Genomic DNA, 23,115 nt, shown 5'->3' on the forward strand with positions numbered 1-23,115 from the left:
GTTCAAAATCCTTTGACTGTAGGGACTGCTCTCTTCAATAGGCAGAGTTACATTTTGGATATTTTCTCTTGAGAAAGACTGTCCTCTCATTCAGAGGGCTCTTTTGATAGTTCATTGAATTTTCTCCTGTCCATAACCCAGGGGCGAGCGGCGAATACTCTCTTGAGACAGATGGGGATTGTGGTCTCTGTTGGACACACAACCTGCAGTGAGGAGGAGAGGAGCAGAAGGGTGAAAGGAATAAGGGATCAGCCGGAGGCTCAGAATGCTGTGGGTCCTCGGGAATGGGACAGAGCAGCAGCCGACCCCGATGGTCAGGAGGAGCCTAGAAGCCGTCATTGGAGGCGCAGACGGCATTAAGCTGCACCAAGGGTATGCAGATAGCGATTCAGCTACTTGCAACTGAGTGAGATTCAGTGCAGAAGACAACTGAGGCTTTCAAGGGCAACTGTTACATCACTTTGTGAGATGTTCGCAGGGGACATCTTGTTAAACTGCCTTGGGGGCCACCCAATGCCTGTTGCCTTGAAGGTGACAGTGGCGGTGACCTTTTTAACCACAGGCTCTTTTCAGGCAGCCCGCAGAGACCTGATTGGGATAACACAGCCTGCTGCACACCATTTCACGGATGCAGTGTTCCGGAGGGCCGGCAATTACAGCCTTCAAGCAGGATGCCCAAAGCCAGAATGAGAGATCCTGAGGATTTGCCGCCATTGCTGGTTTCCCTAGGGTGCAGGGAGCCACTGATCGCACACACGTAGCCAGCAAGGCTCCTGCAGGACAGCTGTGCATGTTCACAAACAGAAAGGGATTCCACTCCATCAACGTGCACATAGTGTGCGCCCGCAAACAGCAGGTCACACAGGTGCGTGCCAGATATCCAGACAGCAGCCAAAACGCATATATTCTTAGGAATTCCCAACATCCAGACCTTTTCACCAGTCCAGATACGTTGGAGGGATGAGGCGATGAGGGCTAACCTCTCGAGGTGACTCATGACGCCTGTGAGGGTGCCAAGATCTGAGGAATAGAGAATATACAACAAGAGCCACACCAGCACCAGGTCCATAGTGGAGCAGACAATTGAACTCCTCAAGATGCACTTCTGATGCCTGGACCATTCTGGAGGTGCACTGCAGTACCCCCTCCCCCACTACCTCACGTCTATCCCAGATGGTCATGGTTTTCTCTGTCCTCCACAATATCGCCATACAAAGAGGAGATGCCCTGGAGGATGAATGCAGGCCAGAAGGAGACCAATCCTCTGAGGATGATGGTGAGAATGAGGTGAGGGAACACAGCGATGCTGCTGCGAATGCCCCTGGCTATGACCGAGAGGATGGCCATGACACCAGGGATGCCTCAATGCGCCAAAGGCTGATGTAGAGCCTCTAGCCCCTGCAACATCAGGCGTTATGTGAAACATTGCAACTGTAAGATGCAGGGACAATGAGCGAATCCTGAAGCCCTTATATCCAAACCTTCTCCATCTACCCACACATTTACACGATTCCTCCAACCCTCCCTCAGCCTTTCATTTCCTACCTCAACCTCCAGGCACAAGTCATACAGCCACAGCTATCAATAAGAAGGTAAGCATGAGGGAATGTGAGTATTGTGCTTATTCACAAGCCTTCAGGGCGTAACAACATTATTAAAGAAAAATGTCACCTATGTGCCCCTATTCATTATGGATATGGATATGTGGATATTTACAAACACAGTGCGCTGGCGCGGTGATCCCCCCCTCACTTGTGGCTGCACTGCAGAGAGGCGGCTGATCTGCCACCTCCTTTGCCCTGGATGACTTCGGAGGACATCCTCTGTGCGGCTGTGGCCTTGAGCGGCCAGCCACTCCAACAGACTCTTGCTGAGACACATGCAAGTCTTCAGTCGCCACAACAATGGTTGAGGCTTGTGTCTTTGGCCAGTGAACAGAGGAGATGCTGCCCCCATCAGAAGTACTTTGAGAGGAACTTCCAGATGCTGCTGCTCGTCCCTCACCACTAGGACCGATTGGTCTTCCCTGCGAATCAGAGAGGTTCCAGGAGCTGTGTGGGCGACCAAGGTCCCACTTCCCCTGCCTCCCTGGGCCTGTGCAACTGAGCTCCGAGCCAGGTCAATGGTGTGCAGGTCAGAGCACATCCTAACAATTGCGTCTGCAATATGCTCGGTTTGCTCCTCCAGTACAGTTGCCAGTCTGTCCATGGAGGAAGCTTGGCGCTCCAAAGAGGGGGTGATTGCAGAACTCATGGCCTGGATAGATGCATCCGCAGTCTGAGCCAGAGCACACAACCCCTCTGGTATACCCAATAAATCTTCACAGACCTGAACATCCAGCATCTGCCACCTTATGGATGACTCCAGAGGCTCATCATCTGACTTGGAATCAGACTCTGGATCACCCTGGACACTCCTCCGACTGCCTGAGGCTTGTTCCACCACACTCTCCAGCAGCCGCGTGTGGGAATGTGAAGTGGCCTCACTGGTGTGTGCATGACCCCTGTCTGACGCGCTGAACCCTGCTCAAGTGCCAGTATCTGTGCTGGTGCTGGGTGCAGAGAGAGGGTGTGATGCTCCTGGGAGGGAGGTTGCTGCACGGTTTCTGCTGCAGCCAGTGCTGAAGAGGCTTCTCCTGTAACAGAGAGAGATCAGTAAGAGGGTAATTGGGTATCACAATACTTGATGCATCACCCCATCACATGACTGACATAAACCTTTTTATGGCCTGACATGCATGAATGAACTCAGTAGGCATTGAGACCTTGGGCAATGACATGACGCTTCTGATCATGAAGCTTTCCAAACAGATTGCATATTTCCTAACCTCCTACAAAACAAACAAACCATCTCCTCTTATCACCTAGCCTGATACTTTTGCCATCTCACCAGAACGAGACCTCCCTCAAATCTCACCACTGCCTATACTCAAGCTACAGCAGGGCCAGCACTTGCTCCTTGTAAAGAGTCAGGACTTCCATGTGGGGTATATCCCTGCCTGGACAGGCTCGCTGTCAGGAGTTATGGGCTCTCCTGAAAAGAATTGACACTGAAATTCTATCAACAATCTCAAACTGTCACATGTCGTGTCTCAGTCCCATTATCAGAGCAGCACATGCCTGTCTGAAGCCTATGCTTAGGTGTCCATAAGGTCATCCTGCCAACCACCCACCGATGGCTTGATCATTGCTTGGAATGCCCAATGGCATGGTCCAGGACAGCCGTGCGCTTGTGGAAACACGCAACTTTGGATGAGCAGCTAATCTCGAATACCTACTGCATTCACAGAGTCCTGTATCACACTGGACAAATATTGTTCATACTGATGCCACACTCACCCTTGCCGAACTCATGAGGTCATTGAACCTTCTGTGACACTGGGACCAGGTTCGCCTCACAATGTCCAGACTCATGACGTCCTCGGTCACCTCTTCCCATGCAGCACGAGTCTATCTGGGCTTCCTCCTCTTTCCAGCGCTCAGAATTAGATCTTCACACCTCTCCTCAACTGCACGGAGGAGGGCACCAAGGGCAGCCTCACTGAACCTAAGGGCAGCTTTGCCCCTTTTGGAGGTCCCCTCCCCATGCTCTGGCACAGATATCTATGCATGGAAATATTTAATTAATGTATAACTCCTCAATGCCTGAAGGTGATAACCCTGCTGATTTATGACAATTTTGCCACCTGTGAAGTTTTAGATGGTTGGCAAACATAAGCTCAAATTAAAATAGATTTATCTGGATAAACTACAAAAGTCAAAATTCTTCACTATACACAGTTTCCGCTCTTCAAGGGTCAGATGGGTCACCTGACACTGGGTCCTTGGTCCGGGTCACGATCTGCGTCTCCAAGACCGGACGTCCCACCCTCCACACATTGGGTGGGATGAAGGTCTATAAGCTACCCTTGCAGTTAATTGGCGGCAATCAGATTCTTATCGGGGGGGGGTGCTCTGACGGCGGGCCCGGAAGTCAGAAGGCCGCCAACTCCCGGGTGCAGAGCCCAGCATCGGCGCAGGCCCATATTATTCAGCCCAGGTTTTCAAGCCAATTGACCCTGATAATACGCTGCCCACCCTGTAAAACATTTGGCCTGTGCAGCAGGGCACGGGTGGGAAGCCCATTTAAAAAATTTAAATGTTTAAAACGTGGGAAGGAAGGTGCGGGAAGGTCGCTCCTTAGGAGGTGCCCTTGGCCGATCGTGGTTAAGTCGAACACCCCCTTCTTTCCTACCTACTCACTCCTTTAAGCCCACCCCCTCCCCACACTGTCTCTGTATCTAACCCACCCAAACCCTCCCGGCCCAAGACCCCAGACCCAGAACTTGCCTGTTCTGGGGATCCGTGGGCCTTGATCTTCCTCTTTTTTCTTGTAGTCCCAGCAGCTGCCACTGATGCCTTCCTGGCACTGCCAGGCCTGATGGAGCTGCCAACCAATCTGATTGCCCGGCAGCTCCAGAGAGCAGGACTTCAGCCCCAACAAGGGGCAGAAGTCACATTTTGCCCTCGTTAGTCTGCTCCGCAGCACTTTATGGTTGCAGGGCAGGTCAGCATGGAGCCGATTCCGCCCAATGGCTCCAACCTTCCCGATATTTAGTTGGAGGAAAATTCTGCTAATGTACTGGCTGTTGGATAAACACTGACAATTTAAAGACAGTGAAGAAGTCGAGAGAGTTGGTGGTGAGGCAGGACTTGGTGTCATCAGCGCACATGTGAAAACTGATACTGTGTTTTTGGGTAACGTAGTCAAGGGCAGAATGTGGAGGAGAAGTAGGAGGAAGCCAAGGATAAATTCTCTGCAGACACCAGAGGTAACAATGCATGACTGGGAAGAGAAGTCATTGCAAGTGATTCTCTGACTTTGATTCAATAGGTAAGAACGGAATAAAGCAAGGGTAGTTCCATCTGGCTGTGTTATAGATGTATGGAAGACACTGGTGTGATCAACTGTGTAAAGGCTGCAGACAGGTTAAGGAGGAGGAAGGGAGATAGTTTATCACAGTCACAAAACTCTACGTTGGTGAATAAGTACAAATTAATTCACATGAATTCCCTCCATAGCGATGTGCCAGCAATTCATCGGGGAGCAAGGGAGGAAACAGCTGCACATGGTACAATTAGAATAACAGGACAATTATTTCTCAAAGTAAAAAGCACAGGAACAAAGCACTGCTGTGTATGTTGAGAAAAATTTTTTTAAAAAGTTTATGACTACACATATCTAAATAATCACTACTTTGTGTCACTCTCCACCTACATCCCCCTTCCATGCCCCAATCCTACCTCTTTCTGTATCCATCCCTAGAAAAATCTATCCGCCAATTCACTTACAACTGCAATTTCAAAATCAATTGTCTAGCCTTTGGCTCTCTGTTCACAATATTTCTACAGCTACTGATTTACTCAGTTGCATCCTCACCTATACCTTGGATGTCCTAATTCCCAATAAAACCATTACTCTTTCTCATCTTGGCCATTCGCTCTGGTATGTCTCTCATCTCCACTCACTTGATTCCAAGGGACACAGACTTGAAAGGGTATGGTGGCCAGATGCTGGACAACTGGTTTAGCCAAATCCACTGCCAGATCTGGTTGGATCGCATAAAACACTATTGGGCCCTGCTCTCATCTGCTAAAAGTGTTCACTATTCCAGGATCCAGGGTCAAGAAGAGAAATTGTGGACCCTGGTGCATCTCTTTTTTCCAGGCCCCTTATTTCTCTCCCGCACAGTCACACAACCCCCCTGACACCACACACACCACCCCCCCCCGCCCACCCACCGGCTGTCATTTTTAACCGTCCCCCTCATGATGTTTCTCCCCTTTCAAAATTTATTAACTAATTCACCAAAAGATTACAGGTCCTAGTAAAATGATAGTGCCCATTGTTGGTATCTGGTTACAAATATTGTTCGATTATATATGCAGCCTGGGTCATTAAGAGCAGCAACGACATAATGCAGTGTTAGTTTGTGTGCACCCTATAGGTGATCCCACTGTGACTATTAACCAAACCAGAGAGTACAAATTTTACATTGACAGCTTCGTGCAATATCATTAATTTGACAGGAAAATATCCCATTAGTTATTTCTAATATTATGCAGACAATAACACTGATTTTGGTGACTGCCTCAGCCCTCATTAACATGTTCTATACATTGCACCGTATGGACACTGACAATATATTCATTTTTGGAAGAAAGATTTAATACTTGCAACCCAGATAAACTGCACGAGATATTTTCCATTCTGCAGGAGTAGATGATTTTCTTTTGTTTGGGTGCGTGATATTATTCAATGTAATTACTTTATAGAAGGAGTGTAATTGGATTCTATTTTATCAGTAATCTCACTGGGTGGAAAGATCAAATGACTCCTGAGCAACAAAATAGAATGATTGATTACTTAGGTCTTTACCGTCAGTGAGAAGCATTGGAGCCCTCAGGTGTCTCCGTGCAACACAACTTTTAAGAGACCAGAGGACAAAGACTGAATGTTTCATAATTGTATCTGTGTCTTCTTGATCAGCAAGTCTGAAGACTGTGCTGATTGCTGCTTCTCACGACAATATATTTTCAATATCTACTATGTAACACAACTTTATCATGATATTTCAATAACTCAAAAAACTCAAAAGCACCAAGCTTACCTAATAGGTAAGTAGACAAAAGGACAAAATTGAAGTCAATGGAAAAGACTGTTTAGAATCATGTGCAGTGTAAAACAGGTTACTGATTCACTATAAGCCCATTACATACTCCTGTCCTGGCAATCTCATCCCACAAAGCCTGCTCACAGTAAATTTACATTAGCAACAAAATAAACATGATTCCATCCTCTGTTTGTAAGATAATTATGGATGATCAAGGCCATCTAGTACAGTTCATCTCATTCATCCCAGAATAACATACGGATATACATATTGGGAGCAGGAATAGGCCATTCAGCTCCTCGAGCCTGCTCCACCATTTGATAACATTGCCTACATTATACTGGTGTCTACAGTTCAAAAGTATTTAATTGGCTGTAAAGTGATTTGAGGCATCGTGAAAGGTGTTGTATAAATGTGAGTCTTGTCTTTCTTTCATTACACCTGCATGCAGTAAGCAGAGTGACTGTGGCAATGGTGAATTGGAGGTCCAATGCTGAATCTCTAAAGATAATTAATCACAGCACAATCAACTGATGTTAGGTAGGTGGCTACAAAGAAATCACTACCTTTACAAAAACAATTCAACTCTGTGGCTAACCTCCACCCCATCCCCCGCCAAACCTCCTGCAACCTCCCCCCCCGCAACCCCCTTCTAACCTGCCCCCAAACCCACTCCAACCTCCCCCAAGCCCCTCTCTAACTGAATTTTCTGAACTCATATTAGACTCAAAACATTAACTCTGTTTCTCGCTACACGGATGCTGCCAGACCTGCTGAGCTTTTCCAGCATTTTCTATTTTTACTTTGGATCTCTCTATCAGGTTTCCACCTCTGCCACAGCTATCAAAATCACAGTTGGCATTTTATGTGACTGTGACAAAGGTAAACTATCCTCCCTCACCCTTCCCAACCTAACTGCAGCCTTTGACACCATCCACCTCCAGGCCCTCCACACACAACTGCATGGAACTGTTCTCGCCTAGTTCCGTTTTTATCTAACTTATCTGCACTAGCAGATCACTTGTAATTGCCTCTCTTTCTACCTCCACATTGTTACCTCTCGAATCCCCCAAGGATCTACCCTTGACCTCCCCCCCCGCCCCACCCTCCACCCATGTCCCATCTACATACTGCCTCTTGGTGACATCATCTGAAAGCACTGTGTTCATTTTAATATGTATGCTGATGATACCCAACTCTACCCCACCACCGCCTCTCTCTCAATTCCGTCACTATTGCTAAATTATCAGATTGCTCATCCAGTACTGGATGAACAGAAATTTCCTCCAATAAACTATTGGGAAGACTGAAACCCTTGTTTTCTGTTTCAGTTCCAAACTCCGTTCCTTCGCTACCAACTCTGTCCCTCTCCCTGGCTACAGCCTGAATTTAAATCAGTCTGCTCGCAACCTTGGTGTCATATTTGACCCCACGATGTACATCTGACCATATACTCATGCCATCAGTAAGACTGCCTATTTCCACCTACTGTAACTTTGCTGACCTTCACCCCTGTTTCAGCTCATCTACTGCTGAAACCCTCATTCATGCCTTTATTACCTTTTAGACTTGACTATTCCAACGCACTCACATTCTACTCTCTGTAAACTTGAGGTCATCCAAAAGTCTGCTGTCCATGTCTTAACTCATAGCAAATCCCATTCCCTTATCACGCCTGTACTCGCTGACCAGCAATGGCTCCTGTCAAGCAACGTCTTGATTTTAAAATTCTCATTCTAGTTTTCAAATTCCTCCATGCCTCGCCCTTCCCTATCGCTTTAATCTCCTCCAACTCCAAACCAAACTGAGATATGTGTGCTGATCTAATTCTCGCCTTTTATGCATTGGTGGCCACGCCTTTAATCGCCTGGGCCCGAAACTCAGGAATTCATTCCTTACATCACTCTGCCTCTCTAGCTTGGTTTGCTTCTTTAAAACAATCCTTAAAACGTACCTCTTTGAGTAGCCTTTTGGTTATCTGCCCAAATATCTCCCTTTGTGGCTCATGTCATTTTTTAAAATAAAAGTCCTGTAAATCATCTTCAGATGTTTTATGTTAAAGGCACTATATAAATATCAGTTGTTATTGTAAAAGTATTTCCCTCCACTGCTCATTCTCTTGACACCACTGGCAAGCTACAGGATGGAGCCTACATACCAACCAAAGTGAAAGCATTTGGCATGAACGTCTTTGCAAAACTTGTTAGTTGTCTTGCAGAAAACCTGAAGAGGATGAAGTAACTTGTTTTTTTTAACATCAAGCGGAAAGGAAGCTTAGTTTTTAAAGCCTAGCGCAAAATAACTAAATACTTCTAAGGAGGGCAAACAAGGCACGGGAATACACAATGAATGGTAGGACCACGGGAAGTACCGAGGATCAGAGGGACCTTGGTGTGCATGTCCACCGGTCCCTTAAGGCAGCGGGACAGGTAGATAAGGTGGTTAAGAAGGCATATGGGATACTTTCCTTTGTTAGCCGAGGCATAGAATATAAGAGCAGGGAGGTTATGCTGGAACTGTATAAAACTGGTTAGGCCACAGCTAGAGTATTGCATGCAGTTCTGGAATCCGCATTATAGGAAGGATGTGATTGCACTAGAAAGAGTGCAGAGGAGATTTACCAGCATGTGGCCTGGGCTGGAGAGTTTTAGTTATGAGGAGAGACTGGATAGACTGGGGTTATTTTCCCTGGAGCGGAGGAGATTGAGGGGGGACACGATTGAGGTGTATAAAATTATGAGGGGCATAGATAGGGTAGACAGGAAGGAACTTTTCCCCTTGGTGGAGAGACCAATAACCAGGGGGCATAGATTTAAGGTAAGAGCAGGAGGTTTAGAGGGGATGTGAGGAAGAATCTTTTCACCCAGAGGGTGGTGGGAATCTGGAACTCACTGCCTGAAAGGGTGGTAGAGGCAGAAACCCTCATAACATTTAAGTACTTGGATGTGCACTTGCTATGCCATGGTATACAAGGCTACGGGATTAAAATGGGATTAGAATAGTTAGGTACTCATTTGACCGGCGCAGACTCAATGGGCCAAAGGGCCTTTTTCTGTGCTGTAGACCTCTTATGACTCTATGCACCAATCTTTACAGAAGTAAAATCACTGAATCTTAGTTTCTTGCAAAGCTTCTCTATCAGTAAGCATTGTTCCCTGAACTCTGGGAAAACGTATAGCCACTAAGTTTTTTGGAGCCTGATACTTATGTTTCTCACACCACACAATGCCAGCCCCCAGAGACGTGTTCGGGGTTGGGTGGGATGGGCCTGTGATCTGGTGGGACGGTGCCACGTTCTGACATTCCACTGTGTTCTGGCACTGCTGGGACTACTCAGATTGGTCAGCAGCACTCAAGGGCTGGACTGCTGGACTTCCTTTCCATGAGGGGCGGAAGCCCCACACTTACCTTAAAGCCGCCCCCGTTGGTCTTGAGCCTGTTTTAAAGTCGGCGGGCTCAAGACTGATTTTTTTTTTTTTACCAGGATGAGGGGGTGGTGTGCAAAACACCCCCTTCCCCTGTTTCACTCCTCTGTGGAAAATCCAGCCCCAAATCACTAGTTTAGGTTACCAGTATCAGTCTTTAAATTGGACTTTCTCAGTAGCTACTGAGTTATTATCTGTATTAACAAATATTGAACACTCCATAACCAGACTGATTTTGTTGACATTTATACCAGTGGAATGGCTTATTAACTGCTCAGGGCATGCTGAAGGATTGTTGTTATTGCATCTCATGTAATTTTTCATTACAACTGAAGAAATTAGGGATTGCACATTACAAATCGAACCTTTTCATGATTTCCTTAGAAAGCTGCAAATTGCAGTGAAAATGATCTTCCATCTTTCAAAAATTATCAAAATATTTGCTTGAATGGTCTTCCACAGTAGTATATTATTACTCGTTTTTCTGTGAAATAGGATTGTCTAAGCTCCTCATTTGTTCCTTACTTTTTAGAAACTCATCTGACCCTAAAGATGTGCTTCCCAGTAGAAATGCATCACAGAGCTCTGCACTTGCTTGGAAATCTTATAGCCCAGAATATTTTTGGAGTTTAACATCTCATGTTTGTTTGACTTGTTTCTTGCACCCTTCAGCTCAGAGATCATTTTCCCTGTCATGATTCATGATTCATAATTCATAATTCAGAGTGTCCCTTCCTCGTCACAAGTTGCTGGCCGATTTGCATTAAGAATGGAGTGTGTTATTCAGACACCATTATTTTCGTAGCAAGTTCAAGCCCAATGGATTTTGAGAGCACAGCTGGAGGTGCCTCTTTTTTTTGAAAACGTTGAATAATGCTTAAACTTCTTCTAAGTGGTCCAGAATATACGACAGGTCCCAGAGCTTTTTTCAAAACTGCTTTACACTGCACTGGGGTTGTGCTTCAGGTCAGGCCAACAGTGTTAAGCAGTTTCTCTGACGAGCTATTACAATATTGCATGTCGGAGTCAACTCAAGAAGGAAAATTATTCAAAAGTAAGAATGTATCAAAATATTAATGTATTTAACTTAACATCATCTATGCCAAAACAATAAAATCTTATTTTTACTGTAGCTTTTGAACATGAGCTTGCAATGAAAAGCTTCATATGAGGAATAAATCTCACGAAGGCACAATAAACCCTGACGCAAAGCAGCAACAAGGAAATAGAAAGCTGGAGAGCATAGGGCACCAGCTTGATTATATGTCTTTGTTGCTTTAATGCTCCAGCTAGCGTAATTTTTTTTTCAAAAATAGTTATTCTTCCCAATTAATCAAGGCAGTCCAGACACTAAAGGAAATTAATCTAACACTGAAACAGGTTTGGCTTTATTGGACTCAGACTGCAGACTGATGTTTGTCTGTTTCCTCCTAATTGACTAAAGTCATCAGAATGCTTCTTATTGGCGTTTTAAACTGAAAAATGTGTATACTTGTCTAACCATTACCCTCCCAACCTTTCCAACAAGCAGTTATGGAAAGTATGTTCAACTATTACACTACAATGGCCCAGTTACAAATTCATAGCAAAAAGGTAAAATATGAAATTTATTGTTGTCTGAAGCTAACACTACCTTATATCTGCGCCACTCTTCTGTTCATACAACCCAATACTATTCCATTTTACTGCAGCCACACACTCATCAGTTTTTTTTTGCACAAACACTGAGTCCTTTAGTGATGGATACATTGAATGGTTGTCCCATTCAACTCATGGACCTCAATTAGAAGGATAGCAAAGAAGAAAAATAGAGCATATGTGTTGAATGAAACAAGAATTTGGGATTAATATGGGGGCAAAAACTGCTTACATTGTAAAGGACAGAGGTCCAAAAACTGACCTTTAGGGTACTTCATCTATAAGCCCTTTCCACTTTGAAAGTCTCCACTTACGATTATTATGTATTACTTAAGCTACATTTTGTTTAGCAATTGTCTTATTCTAAAATTGTTTTGTCATACTTTGTTTTCCCTTACTAGATATCAAATGGCTAGCAACAACACAGCAGGCATAGCACAAGCCAGAAAGATGGTGGAACAGCTGAAAATGGAAGCCAACATTGACAGAATAAAGGTGAGAAGCCTATTATTTGCACGCGCCATACATTAAGTAAAATATCAGGGATTAATTCAGTGGTCTTAATACATCTTTCTTTGGTTTTGTGTCCATTTTTCTCTTGATGCCACAGTGAAGAAGCGTGGGCTGTTCTTCCATGTTAAATGTGCTGTATAAAGTTTGAGTTGTTGGTGCAACAAATCTCTAGCTCTTATCCCTGCTCATTTTTTTTTTAAAAACTGAAATTTCTGGGATCTGACCTGCCAAGATTAAAAGAATAAAGTACTATTAATATAGACAATATATTTCTGAGTCTATATACTCCATTTTAATCTGTTCAGGTCAAGTATAATATTTATAGCCTGGGAATTCTTTTCCTTGCACCAGAAATCATTGTGCTCTGTGAGCCTGTGACTTAAATACAGGCTCTCCAGTAAGTGGGTGACTGCAGTAACATGAAGCTTTAATGTGTTAATAAATGCCCTTTTTATCAATCTAGTTAACAGGCTGGATGATGCTCATACATGGTGGCAGACACTTGTCAAAGATCATTAAATTGCATTTCAACATGAAATCATATGCATTTTTATGTGCAAACAGCTTGGATTATGTTTGTAATTCAAAGCCTGCAGGAGCAGTACTAAAATGATAAAGTCACCATGAGGCACAAAAACTTCATTTACACAATTACACATAGGCAGTATTTGAAGAGAAAAATGCAAATCTGGGAACTAGTGGAACTGCTGCCAATGGCATGACATCTGATACACCACAACCACCCAAAAAGGAGAAACTGGACCTTGGGTTTACTTACAACACTTTCATCTCAGTTCTTCTTTTCCATTAATATTTTAAAATATCATCATTCCGCTACATTGATCCTATTACTGGTAACCCTATGCCTAAATCAGAGTTGTACAAACACAATGTTTAAAACAACTAAGATATATCAAGGCCAAAGTTCCTTGCCATTCTAGCAAGAGTGTGCTGGAAGAGCCACAACATCATAGACTGGAACTTGAATACATCAGGCGCTAACCTTGCCCAGGGGTTTTGTTCAGCCCAGAATTACCAAAGAGGCTGTTGCAGGCAAAGCCTGAAGTTTCAGGAGATGGGAGGTGACAGTCTTCCTCACTTTAGCTTTCTAAAGCCACATTTTGCACTCAACGGTAACAGCGCCTATCAGCTCCTGCGTACAAGGACACCTTCTACTGATCCCCACATAGCTGCAGGAGCTGAGGCCATCAGTAGTCACAATCATGGCATAATTATTGGGATTGCACACCTGATGGTTTTCAGGACCATTGTAAAAGACGTTCGTTATAGGCTCTGAACTATGTCAATAAAAAGCATTGAAAGGATCCATCATAAAACATAAAAATGACGCATTCCAATACATGTGCTGAATCCATGACAAAAGGTGACATGAATGTGAGTGACTAGTACACAGAACCCAACCTCAATGTTTTCTGGTGCGTCACAAGACAAATGTGACATCGATAGGGATTTGTTTGAAATAGCATAGAGGAGCATAACTAAATATAAGGGAAATTAGAAAGTTCATTCCAATCAAAAAATAGTGGAATAACATAGGACTTAGGTTCAGTGAATCACAGTTTCACTGTAAAAATATGACTAAGGACAGAAACCACAGAACTAGAGAACCAGCAAAGAGGAACTCCAGCACTTTAATATGATCAGTTACAAGTAATTTTTGATCATGAGTGTGAAAGTAGAACTTCTTTCAATTATTGCATGCGTAAGGGATAACACAAAACAACTCTGAAATGTCTTCTGAGATAAATTAATTTAACAAAGAATTCTGAAGTCATTCTCCTTGGCTTTAGCTTCCGAAATCACATAAACAGCCTCACCCAAGAAGGCAAGAAGACATGAACTAGCACTGCCTTGCAAACTGCCTCTGGGAGGTGGCTGAGAGAACGTGTGGATGACTTATGTGCCTCCCTATGAGGAAGTGGTTTGCCTCCACTTTCCTGCTGCCTCAACAACATGGTCAAAAGCAGTTACTACCGTTGTAGGAAACTGCAAAGGTAAACCTCCATCCCATTAGCCTGTAGCATAAGCCCTAAACCAATTGACCAAATCCTTTATTGAACCAACCTCAATCAATATGTTTCAGAAGAAAAGCAAAGCTGATGGAGTGGATGAACACAGTTCCTAAAGCAAAACACTGCCGATGCTGGAAATCTGAAATAAAAACTAAAAGTGCTGGAAATACTTAGACCAGGCAGTATCTGTGGAGAGAGAAAAGCGTTCACATGCAGAATTTTCCAGTCCCACCAGCAGCAGGAAGCTTGGCGGGCGGGGGAAAACTTAATTTGGCAGGAGGCCAAAAATCAGTTTCCCAATTTTGGGATGGACTTTAATAATTAAGTTCTCTGGACTTGAAAGACGGGTTTTATTTCTCAGCGAACAATGTCTGGAAGCCCTTTTGCATGCATTAGCATCTCATGCATGCTCGTTAAAAGGCCACCTCACCGGAATTAAGTTCCCCTTCCAAATTAAGGGTGGAATTTTCCATTCCCGCCAGCAGCAGGAAGCTGGGCAGGCAGGGGTACTCAATTTGGCAGAAGGTACAAAAATTTATTCCCTGCAGGAGGGATAAACTGTTGCAATTCTGTCCACCCAACTTTGGGTTAAAGGGGGGATCGAGCTTCCCTACAAACAATGTCAGGAACCACATTTGCACGCAGTGGCATCTCATGCATTCTCATTGAAAGGCCACCACACCTGGATTAAGTTCGCCCTCCAAATTGTTACCCACCAGTGGAAATTAGAACGTTCAGTTTTACAGCTGTGGATAAGTGGTGCACATCTGGTGAGCTTCACCTCTTCCATGACTTTGAGATCTGTAGCCATTGTATTTTCTTTCTTGGGTACCTCACTTAACTTCACTCAGGTGCTGTTTACAAACACTGTGCCAAGGCTGGACAAGGGAGGCAGGCGAAGACTGGAAGTGGGGGAGAGTGTTAGGGTGGAAGGTTTGGGTGAAGGCTGGACAAGGGAGGCAGGCTTCGGGAATGGTGGGGAGAGTGTCTGGGGAAGGGGGGGCTAATGTCCGGGAAAGGGGGAGAGAGGGAAGAATGTCCAGGGGAGGGGGAAGAGCATCCAGAGAAGAGGGGTGGGGGCGTGGGTTGTCCGGGGATGTTGGGGGTGATGCCCGGGGAAGTGGCTGGTAGTGTTTTAGATGGCGGGGTTTGTGGTGTCGACCATGTGGTTCTGTGGGGGAGAACTGAGGGTACTGGTGATGGGAGTTTCGAGGGTAGTGGATACAAGTAGAACAGTGTCTGAGTGAGGCTTCTTGGACAAAGAGCAATGTCTCCATGTGCAGTCATGTATGAATGGGAGGAACATCCATCTCTGGTCCTCCACGATGTCCTTTACCTGGAAGGGGTGGGTTGGGGATGCCATGTCTAGACAGAGGCTGGGTGAAGGGCTTAGCACTGCCCTGTTGGTTTTGAGATGGGGAGAAACATGTAAAGGATATGCTCACTTAATGTATCACTTCAATACATTCACATATCCGCCGAGGCATCGATGATACAGGCTGCAAGCAACCCTGCTTTGGTTCTGGCTCTCATCCAGATGTGGAGAAGTGGCGGGGGGGTGGGGGCATTCCAGGTTGGCACAGGTTAAGGAAGAGTAAGGGCCTGAGTAGGAAGAGGCAGCGGGGCCTCAAGAATGCTAACAAACAGGGTCCACTGCAACTGTGACCATTAGCTCAAACATGGGTGGGTCACAGGCAGTGTTCTTAGCTAGAGATGAGCGAAAGGAAATTCCGGAGACACCTTCATATGTCCCAAAATGTGGTTGCTCACATCTGCCAGCTTCTCCAGTATAAGTTGCGGCCGCAAGGACTCTGGAAGAGTAATGCAGATCTCCAAGCCTGCAGTGATTGAATGGCTGTCCGGGTGCTATTTAAATATGGTGCTGGGACCTTTGACCCCATGAGATAACAGTGGGGCAGGCAACTTGCTGCCCCCACCCCCCCACCATGAGATTCGCCGAGCTTCTTGCTGATGCATAGTTAATGAGCTGAACAGCAGAAGATCGCGCGTGTTCAGCTGTCCCAACGTCCAGTGGGAATCATGCTGACTTTCCCTCCCACCACCGGAAGTAGGTTCCAGAACGGAAGATTCTGCCTTAGGTTCCCCGCCAGCGAGAAACTGGAATGTTCACATTCACGACTGCAGATAATTGGCATATACCTAACGAGGTAGAATTGTTCCATGATTAACGGTGAGCTTCTGCTGCATTGCCCTCTTTGGGGAACATCTGTAAATGTCAACCTATGCTTGAGACCGGGCGGTGGATGTTTTGTGGAGGATAACCAAGAAAGGGAGGAAGGGTTGGCGGGGCAGGGTGTAGCAGTGGCCTGACAAAGGGATAGTGAAGGCTGTCCAGGTGTCCTTTTAAATATGGTGCCTGGACCTCCGACTTCTAGCGGTGGAGACGGTGACTTCCTGCCCGTCCCACCGTGAGAATCAGCAAGTTCCACGCGAATGCATATGTAATGAGTTGAACAACGCAAGACTGCGCGTGGTCAGCCATCCCGCCTCACAGCGGAAATCACTCTGGCTTCCCCACCTGCCACCAAACTTAAACTCCAGAACAGAAGATTCCGGCCAACATTTCAGGTCAATGGCCTTTCATCAGAACTGAAGAAAGACAGAAATGTCAGAGTTTTTAAGCCATGGAAGGGGCTAGTGGCAAGAAGAGTAAAAGGGAAGGTCTGTGATAGGGTGGAGGGCAGGAGAGATTAAATAACAAAAGATTTCATGATGCGGAAGCTAAGGAGAGTGGTAATGGGTGTAGTAAAGGAACAAAGGTTGTGTCCAAATGAGGCATGAAGGGCTACATGGCAACCACATGAATGCAACATGAAGGGATAAAGAAAGAAACAAGCCAGCAAATAAAGCCACAAAAAACACATAGGGCAGAATTTTGCCCTTGACGGGCAGGCTCGGCAGATGGGAGAGGTTGGAGAGCCCAGCATGAAAAGTGCGCGGCATTGCTGCCTGTGGCGGGGTGGGGGGAGGGCGAGCAGGGAACTTCGCACATGCGAAAATGAAAATATAAAAAAAATAAAGAATTTAAGGTGTTTAAAAAAAACATGTCCCCTCAGTGACTCTGTCACATGAGCAGGGACCTGTTAGAAATTAATATGAAAATTTTTTTAAATGACGGATTGAAACCTCATCCTGCCCGTGGATGAGGTTTTGCAAAAAATGCAAAGGCCACTTGGCCTTTTCGTCTGCCCGCCAACCGTAAGGTTGGATGGGCGGCGAAAAAGTTTCATTTAAGTACATTGTTAACGGCCTTAATAGGCCTTTTAATTGTCAGCGTACACACCCACCAACCAAAATGTCGCACAAGTGCGCAATGGCATTGGGATGCTCTCCCGGCATCAACGCGAATCATTTGTGCTCGATCGGGCTGGGCGCATGCCCGGCCAACGAGCTAAAAATTCTGGCCATAGTACAAGATGGAGGCAGAAATTATGATCTGAAGCTGTTGAACTCCTATTGAGTCCAGAAGGCTGTAGAGCACCGAGACAAAAGATAAGAACCTGCTGTTCCTTGGGCTTGCGTTGAGCTTCACTGGAACACTGTAGCAAGCCGTGGATGTTAAGGTCAGAGTGGGAGCAAGGTGGAGACTTGTTGTTATTTCAGCTCAACGAAAGCTCGACATATGTGTAAGGAGTTTCCATCACCGGCAACACCCAACCCCCGACTTCCTCTCCCCTTCCCCCAGCGCCTTACAACAGTAACAATGTTTGAGGCAGGTGTACGATTGGGTCCAGGACTAGTTTTTAGTTGTTCCGGTGAGCTCCAACAAAAAGGCTATGGATTTTTGGAATCCTGCAGTAGGGCATCAACAAACCTATCTTTGGTCCAATGATGATCTGATGGGTCAATGTACCTGCATTTTATTGCTTCTCACTGTTGTCATGGAAAATATGCACAGTTCCTCAGAGACCATAAGAACTGAGACATTTTGACAGCAGCCAAGAAGCGAACAGTCAATTTCCCCAAGCACATAACAACAGTAAGAAGAGACTAGTCTATAAATAAATTTTAAAGATACATGGGGTGGGTTTTTTTTCCCCTTGAATTTCTGTCCAATTTAGGAGCTTATATTAATCTAAATCATTTGTTGGATTTGTGAAACCACTTTTCTATCTCTCAGGAGTTTCACCCTAACCAGTTCCTTCTGAGATTTCCAAATTAACTTTTTGTTCATAGATGCTTAAACTTAGCCCAATCATCCCTTCCAATTCAGAAAAAGTACAAAATTACTAGGCTTTCCTTTCATTTTGAAACCTACCACTTCAATTTTAAAAGGTTAACATGGGGCAGGATTTTTCAGCTTGGCGTGCGGGCGTGCGCCGACACGCACAAGCGTAAAATAACGCGCAATGATGTTGGGTGAGTGTCCCGATGTCATCGCGCACTTGCGTGATATTTTGGTCGGCAGGCGTGCAGGAGAGTCGGCAGCTCCCCCGCCGACAATTAAGAGGGCTATTAATCCCCTTAATCAATTAATTCAATTGAATTGTTCGCTGCCTGTCCAACCTTGTGGACGGACGAATAAGCCAAGTGACCTTTGCAGTTTTTGCAAAACCTCATCCATGGGCGGGATGAGGTTTCAAACAGTGACTTAAAAAAAAAATAAAAATTTTAAAAACTCATTTCACATGTCTCTGTTCATGTGGCAGTGACATGTTTTCCTTATTTTTAAAACCTTTATTTCTCATGTTAAAATTCTTCAGCTACCTGAGGCAGCTCTGTGCCTTCATGAAGCTTTCACTGAGCGCACCCCGGCGCATGCGCACAATTCAGCGCTCGCGTTCCTCCCGCCCCCACCCAGGCAGCTCTGAGGTTATCAGCGCGTGATTCATGCTGGTTGGCCGTTTATTGACCATCCAGCGTGAAATCACGGGCGGTGGACCGTTGCGTGGCCTCTCCCGGGCCCGCTCACCGTGCCTGTCTGACAAAGGGAAAATCCTCCCCATGAGTCTGGAGACAGTGCAGAAGAGATTTGCAAAGAATGGTTCCAGGGGTGAGAAGCTTCATCAGAATTAGGAATAATTGGAAATGGTTTTGAGCAAGTGAAAGGGGAGAGGGTGGGAAGAAGAACGAAAGGGAAGGTCTGTGAAGAAGAGAGATTACATGACAAAAAGATTTCATAGTGCAAGGCCGAAGGGAGTGATAATGAGACAAGAAAAGAATCAAAATATGTGTGTCGAGGAGGCTTGGACAGTTGCTGTCCAAAAGCAAAGAAAAGGAAATAAGAAAGAAACCCGAGGGGGGTAAAAAATAATAAACCAGCCAAGAAAAAGAAAACAAAATGGGGGCAGAGGTTATGATCTAAAATTGTTGAACTCCATGTTGGGTCCAGAAGGCTGTAAAGTGCCTGGTCGAAAGAGGAGGTGCTGTTCCTCAAGCTTACATTGAGTTTCATTGGAATACTGCAGGAGCCTAAGGACATAAAAGTCAGTGTGGGGATAAGGTGGAAAATTAAAAAAGCAGGACAGGAAGTTCAGAGTCTCATTTGTAGCTGAACAGAGCTGTTGTGCAAGCAATTGCTAAGTCTGCATTTGCACTCCCCATCCTTGAGGAGACCACGTCATTTTGACGTTTAGGTCTGGCTACATTTTTGCATAGCCCGCAAAATAATGGGGATGAATTTCCATAGGCTGTGTCCCACTCATCCATCACAACTTTGGCAGAGAGCCATGGAAATCACTTTTTACTGGGATTTGTTCAGCTGTTCCATCAATCTTACGGCAGATTAGTAGGAGAACATCCATGGACATAAATTCCCCATAATTTTTTGGATAGCATAGCTCTATCAGGTTTGAAGTTAGTTTCAGTGTGCGATCTGATGGCTTAAACTAAAGCTAAAAACTGAGGTTGCTGGATATCTGAAACTTTAATTCTTGCTTCAGCACAGTGTGTTTGTATAGTATCTTATTAGTCATAGAGTCCTACTAATTTCAACCTAGAATCATTTAAAGAACTGGCATTTAAATACAGTGTTTCACATCAGGATATCCCATACTGCTTACAACCAATGAATATTTTTGAAAATACTTTGTTGGCTGTAAAAATCAAAAATAGGAAATTGCAGTGGATAGGTTGTACAAAGCAAGGTCCGACAAACAGCAATGAGATAAAATGGACAGATAATCTGCTTTTGTGACATTAGTTGAGAAATAAACTTTGGATGGGACAACTCACCTGCAGTTCTTCAAATAGTGCTAGGCTTTCTTTGACTTCACCAGAGAGGGTAAACAACTCGATGTGACGTTTTATCTGATAAATGTCACGCAGCACTCCCTCAATACAGCTCTGAGGTTCAGCCTGGATTATGTGCCAAACTTTTTGGAGCAGCGCTTCTGACTCAGACACAGAAGTGATGCCACTGGGGAGTCAAGGTGTTTTGCACAAATACCATTGACTTCCTATTATAGCCACATTTTACAAAGGTATGGCTATGGCATTCTCTGGTGGAAAATTTAGCGACTGACCCTGGTTGACTGTTTTTGTTCGTTGTGGGAAATCACTTAAACCCAATTACTCACAGCCTAAAGGCAAAAGAGAAAAAAATCTAAGTCTTACCTTCGTATTCCAGGTGTCCAAAGCAGCAGCAGATTTGATGGCTTACTGCGAAGCTCATGCTAAAGAAGATCCTTTACTGACACCGGTTCCTGCATCAGAAAATCCCTTCAGAGAGAAGAAGTTCTTTTGTGCCATCCTGTAAAGTCCCACCCAGCCTGAAAATCAGGCTGTTCTGAACAATGATGTTGAATTTTACCAATGTGGACACATTCCTGTCTACAGAATTTTTAGCAAAGCCTGGAAGCTACAGGGATGTGCATGTTTAAAGAATCTTGTCAGCTTATTGGGAATGGAAGCAGAAGAACCACCTTGTGAAAATAGAGATTCTAAAACCGCTTAGAATGAAACAGTGTAGAGATGTGTAACATTTTTGCTCTTGCAAGGACCGTAAATTATGTTTGATAGTTTGATGTCTAAAGTATGACAGTTATTCCAAGAAAGGTAAATACTGAGAAAAATGTATAATTTTATTGGAATGATAATTGTTGTTCTTCAATATAATTTTAATTTAAGTTAAACAGACAAGTATACAATTAAGATAGATTACTGTGGTGTTGTACCTTAACATTTGGTTATGTGCTTTTTTGCATTAGAGTAGCACAATGATATGCTGGACTTTGCTTTGAGAGCTGATTTTCAAGGAAGAGAAATGTTACTAACAAGCATTTGGCAAATGGAATGTCATTTGCGAAACATAAAAGCTGGCAGCTTGTGTATTTTCTTAAACTCTTCTTAGTGCTTCTCCAACATTTGTGTATAGTTGCTTACGGTTTCTGCTAGTCCAAGTAACACGTGCTATTTAGTGATCCTAATATTTGTGATAGCAACAAAAGAATTGCATGGAAATGTTCCAGCCATTCCCCTTTTAATTGATTTAGTTTAGATGATCTGAAATGATGCAATGTAAATATACAGAACACAAGATTTTAATTTCAAATTCTAACTGCTAATGAAGCACAGCCTATTTCTTAACAGCCCTGTTCTCTCACTAATGCTTGTGAACACTATAAGAAATATGTCGTTAAATCATTTATATAAACAGTTTATACCAAATTAAATATTGTAAAATAACACGTTTTACTGGAAGTAAAACTTGCATGCAAACAATAGTACATAGACATACATGTTAATGTTTGAAAAGCAAGACTAATAGTCAATAAGTAGCTTTGTATACAAAGAACTGAAAAGAAAAACAGACCAATGGTTTACAAAATTCTTCTTAGTTCATCAATTTAACAAAATAAAACAATTTTAGAAGCCAAAAGAATCCATCCCTTGATGCAATCTTTCTGTGTATCTTTTTTTACCCAACTGAAACAGCAGGAAAGGCTATTGGACAGTGTAATATGCAGATGAACAAACAGGTCTCAACTTCTGTGAATAATCGGATAATTTTACCTCAGACTGTTTCACCGCCTTTTAACAAACCTTTTTGATATTGTCAAAGTGTATTTTTACTCAATTGCTAATTTTCTTAGATCTGCATGTACCAACATCTGCCATTACACTGCCAAACAAGCCCTCTGCCTCATTTCCAGTTCAATACAAAAGAGTGATTTATCATAGTATTAGACCCACATTTGCACAGAAAAGTAGGAGTTATCATCAAACAAACTGATACATTAACCAAAGTAGCTACATTGAAAACATTACAAAATGAGAAAGACTGACATGTATGACTATGGCTTGTTAAGTCTAATTTTTCTGCAAACTTGTGTTCATGGCAGCAGTGAGTTGTAGTGCCTATTTGAGTCACCAGGAATGCTATATATGACAGTAAGAATAAAAGGGATGTGTGAATTTTCTTAAACTGAGTACATTGTAAAAATGTGTATTGTATTTCTGGTTGTATACCCTTGTTAGCTTTGTATCGGGAAACTTGAACAAAGTATGATGTATTGCACATTTTCATGCCATGTGAACAATGTATCAGTTTTAAATAAAATCTTCAGAACATTTCATTTACAGGCATTTTAAACTGCATTGAATTATGCATAATATACTTCCCGTAATAAACATGCTGAATCATTACTGTTGGAATATTAAACACGGTGCTGTTCTTGAGCAGTTCATGCTACCATGGCAATGTACTTGTGTAAGAATCTCTTATCTGCAGGTTCACAGCCCAAGATAACAAGTGATGAACTTTGCCTGCTAACTTAGCCGTTGCTAGGTGCGGAGCCATATTAGGACTAAGTTGTCAGTTTTTTCATTGAGAAACTGAGTGACCAACCGTCCTGTATGAAGATCATCCCATAATTTTACGTTTTGTCCCGCT

General features: G+C 44.0%; 1 protein-coding gene across 5 annotated transcripts in view; it reads left to right on the top strand.

The window, feature by feature from the left end:
• The window catches only part of LOC144693128 (guanine nucleotide-binding protein G(I)/G(S)/G(O) subunit gamma-2), an 85,060-nt gene extending 62,262 nt beyond the window's left edge, over window positions 1-22,798 (top strand). For all 5 annotated transcript variants that reach the window (XM_078562571.1, XM_078562574.1, XM_078562572.1 and 2 more), the window contains 2 exons: window positions 12,117-12,210; window positions 20,851-22,798. In XM_078562571.1, coding sequence (XP_078418697.1) covers window positions 12,124-12,210; window positions 20,851-20,979 — 216 coding nt within the window. In that variant the 5' untranslated portion in view covers window positions 12,117-12,123 and the 3' untranslated portion in view covers window positions 20,980-22,798. The remainder of the gene's footprint in view (window positions 1-12,116; window positions 12,211-20,850) is intronic.
• Window positions 22,799-23,115: the final 317 nt, after the last annotated feature.

Source organism: Cetorhinus maximus, chromosome 18, assembly GCF_964194155.1.
Source record: "Cetorhinus maximus chromosome 18, sCetMax3.hap1.1, whole genome shotgun sequence".
NCBI classification, from domain to species: Eukaryota; Metazoa; Chordata; class Chondrichthyes; order Lamniformes; family Cetorhinidae; genus Cetorhinus; species Cetorhinus maximus.